General features: G+C 54.0%; 1 protein-coding gene and 1 pseudogene across 1 annotated transcript; both read left to right on the forward strand.

Annotated features, from left to right (window-relative positions):
* Positions 1-913: 913 nt before the first annotated feature.
* Positions 914-1,888, forward strand: LOC100904031 (uncharacterized; the record flags this gene model as incomplete). Its single annotated transcript, XM_003742060.1, has 1 exon — positions 914-1,888. A coding segment is annotated over one exon (975 nt), but the record flags the coding sequence as incomplete, so codon positions are not given.
* Positions 1,889-2,058: 170 nt separating this feature from the next.
* LOC100904175 (uncharacterized) lies at positions 2,059-3,088 on the forward strand (annotated as a pseudogene).
* The last annotated feature ends 312 nt before the right edge of the window (positions 3,089-3,400 follow it).

Genomic DNA, 3,400 nt, shown 5'->3' on the forward strand with positions numbered 1-3,400 from the left:
TTTTCTCCATCTCACCTTCTTTTGCTCTATAAAACCCAAATCCGTCCCTCTCTTGAGTACTGCTCGCATATCTGGGGTGAAGCCGCTCCTTCATCCCTCTCTATCCTGGACTCTATTCAAAAACGTGCTATCCGTCTCATCGGTGATTCAGCCATATCCTCTTCTCTTGAATCTTTATCCTCACGTCGTAACGTTACCGACCTCTGCCTATTTTATCGATACTTCCATGGAGAATGCTCAGATGAATTCTCTTCCCTCGTTCCCCCTATTTCGGTCCCCGCCCGTGTAACCAGAAAGAGTACCAAGCAGCATCCCTACTCTGTCCAACTTTCCTCCAATCGTACTGCTCACTTCGCCTCCACCTTTTTCCCCCGTACATCCCGTCTATGGAATGCCCTTCCCCCTCATGTCTTCCCTCCAACGTACGATCCGAAACTCTTCAAATCCAACACTATCCGCTCTCTCCCTTCAGGTAAAGAGCCATAGGTTTTTTTAGTGGGTATTATGTACATGAGCCCCACACTCCGGTTGAATTTTCCACTCTTCTGGGTAGTGCGTCAATGCATTTTTTCCTATGGCTCTTTCACCTTTTCCTCCTAGCTTCCCCCAGTCCCCCTCCCCCTTTTCGCACTCGCAGTTCCTTTTGAGAATTATAGGGTCATCCCTTTGCGAGCTGCTTCACCAAAAAAAAAAAACTAAGTCCAAAGCTAAGTGTTTTATGATCGAACTTCGGGAATTTCTAGGAATGAGAGCGGCGTCAGTTGCTCACGCATACGCTTACTCGGCTCGAGTGCGCGCATTTATTCTTCGAGTTGAACGATACCTCTTATCGGGGTTATTATCTACCGCAGCGGGCTCTCTTAAGAATTATTTAGATTACAGCACAAAGTCAAATATTTGCTCGTCTCAACAGGGAGCCGCTCCTTCCGGCTTCCTCTTGGCTGCCACGATCCGACATCACCTTGAAAAGGGCGACCCAGCGGTGCCGGAGCTGGCAAAAAGCCTCTATGCCGACGATCTTCTGCAGAGTTTCGAAGATGTCGAGCGCGCGCAGCGTTTCACCGATAAAGTTCGCCAATCGCTCGCATCCGCAGGCATGCACCTCGCGAAGTGGAAATCCAATTCCACCGAGCCGAAGAGTCACTTGCTCGGTACCGGCATTCAGCCCGACGATTTCGATTCGTCGAGCGCGGAGTTCCTAAAGGTTCTGGGTATATCCTGGTGCCCGTCAGAGGATGTCTTTTCGTTCAAAACACCCTCGTTGTTTGACGGCCCAGCGCCCGAAAGTCCTCCATCGAAGCGCCAGGTCCTAAGCATAGTCGCCTCTATCTACGACCCCCTTGGCTGGCTCACGCCAGTCACTCTCCGAGGGGAGAAACTAATACAGCGGCTGTGGACTCGGAATTCGGGCTGGAATGATAAGATCCCCGGCGCCATTCATGTCGACCTCAAGCGATGGATGACCGAGGTCGTGGAGCTCAGACGGTTTCGTATACCGCGACGATATTCGTGCCGGAAAGATGTTCCGGTCGCCCATCTCCTGCACCTGTTCGGAGATGCATCCACCACCGCATATGCCGCGGCCGCTTATGTTGAGTCGAAATTCGCGGATGGATCGTCTGACTTCGCCTTGGCGATGTCGAGGTCGAGGCTCGCTCTCCGGGATTCGCCATCATTGCCGCGGCTGGAATTGCTCGCCTCACCAATTGCTGTTCGTCTCAAAAGGTTCCTGATGGAGCGTCTAAATCTCGACTTCGAACGCACCTTGTTATACACTGACTCCACGATTGCGTACCACTGGGCTACATCGTCAAGCCCCGGTAGTTGGAAGCAATTCGTCAGTAACGGGGGAGATTCAATCCGAGTCCCGAAGACTGGTTTCACTTGAGTGGAGAGTCGAACATCATTGATTTCGCGACGCGTGGTGTCTCCGCCGCAACCCTGGTCGAGAATTCCGAGTGGTGGTTCGAACCGAGGTGGCTCCGGCTGCCCCGCGATCAGCGACCCCTTACGCAGCCGCAGCGTGGGTCCGTCAGCCTAGATCCAGTTGCTCCAGAGATGCGTCAAGCCGTAGCTGCAACCATTGTTACCGAGCCGTAAATCGACCTCGAGCGCTTCAGTACAGCGAGCAGAGCTATCCGAGTCGACGCTAACATTCTTCGATTTCTTTACGTCACACGCCGGAAAGAACTGCCTTCAAGGTCCGCGCTCTATCGCAGGGCGGAGATTGCCCTCGTCAAAGGCTGCCAGCAAAGCTTCCTCCGTGAGGAAATCCAGTGCGTTCGGAATGGTGAGCGAATCCCTAGTACTTCGAAGCTTGCAACTATTTATCTGTGAGGATGGACTCCTCCGAGTCAAGACCCGCCTTGAGTTAGCGACTTATCTCACGTACGACGAAAAGTACCCGATTGTCGTCCCGGGCCAAACTCGCTTGGCCAGACTGATGGTCGTCGATGCGCATAGAGTTAATGCTCATTTCGGAGTTAATACGGTCCTCAATCAGCTCCGTAAACGCTACTGGATAGTCCGTGGTCGACAACTCATAAAATCTATACTAGGAAAGTGTGTAGTCTGCCGCCGTCGTCAAGGGCTTCCCGCCTCGCAGGTGGAGGAGCCCCTACCCGAGTCCCGGGCCACTCTGCTGGCCCCGTTCTCTGTAGCGGGCCTCGACTTCTGTGGTCCTTATTCCACCATGCTCCGGGAGGACACTTTCAAAACCTACGTGGCGCTCTTCACGTGCGAGGCGACCCGAGGATTGCACCAGGAAGCGGCGCCCTCCCTGGCGGCTCCACGAACCCACCTAGCCATACGAAGATTCCTCGCAACGTACCCGTCTTGCCACGGATTCATCTCAGATAACGGCACGAGTTTCGCCAAATGCTCAACAGAGCTCAAGCGCTTGTTCAACTCGGTTAAGAGTCCTGATGTGTTCGACGTTCTCAATGGTCGCTCCATCGGGTGGAGCTTCAACTGTGCTCGGGCCCCTTCTTTGAGAGGTGTGTCGGCCTTCTTAAATCGGCTCTCACCAAGACCCTCGGCCGCAATCCCATCGGCGACGAAGAGTTTCGTACGACTCTCTGTGAACTAACTTCCACCATGAATGATCGCCCGATAACGCACGTCCCATCCGAGAAGGATGCGCCTGCCGCGCTCACTCCTGCTCACTTTCTCCGGAGTGCGCCACACGTTCCAGTATACGCGCCCTTGGTGCCGATCGGCTCCCTCGGTGCCGGCGAAGCGGCTTCCGGCGACCATTTGCGCACGGCGCTTGTTCTGAAAACCAACTTCTTCAAGGACATCTCGATTCGCTGGTTCCGCGAATACCTATTGCTTCTACGCTCTGCGATTACCACGCATGGTCGTCGGTCACCCCTTATTCGAGTCGGTGATGTCTGCTTGG

This window comes from Galendromus occidentalis, unplaced genomic scaffold, assembly GCF_000255335.2.
Source record: "Galendromus occidentalis unplaced genomic scaffold, Mocc_1.1 scf7180000077274, whole genome shotgun sequence".
In the NCBI taxonomy this organism is placed as follows: domain Eukaryota; kingdom Metazoa; phylum Arthropoda; class Arachnida; order Mesostigmata; family Phytoseiidae; genus Galendromus; species Galendromus occidentalis.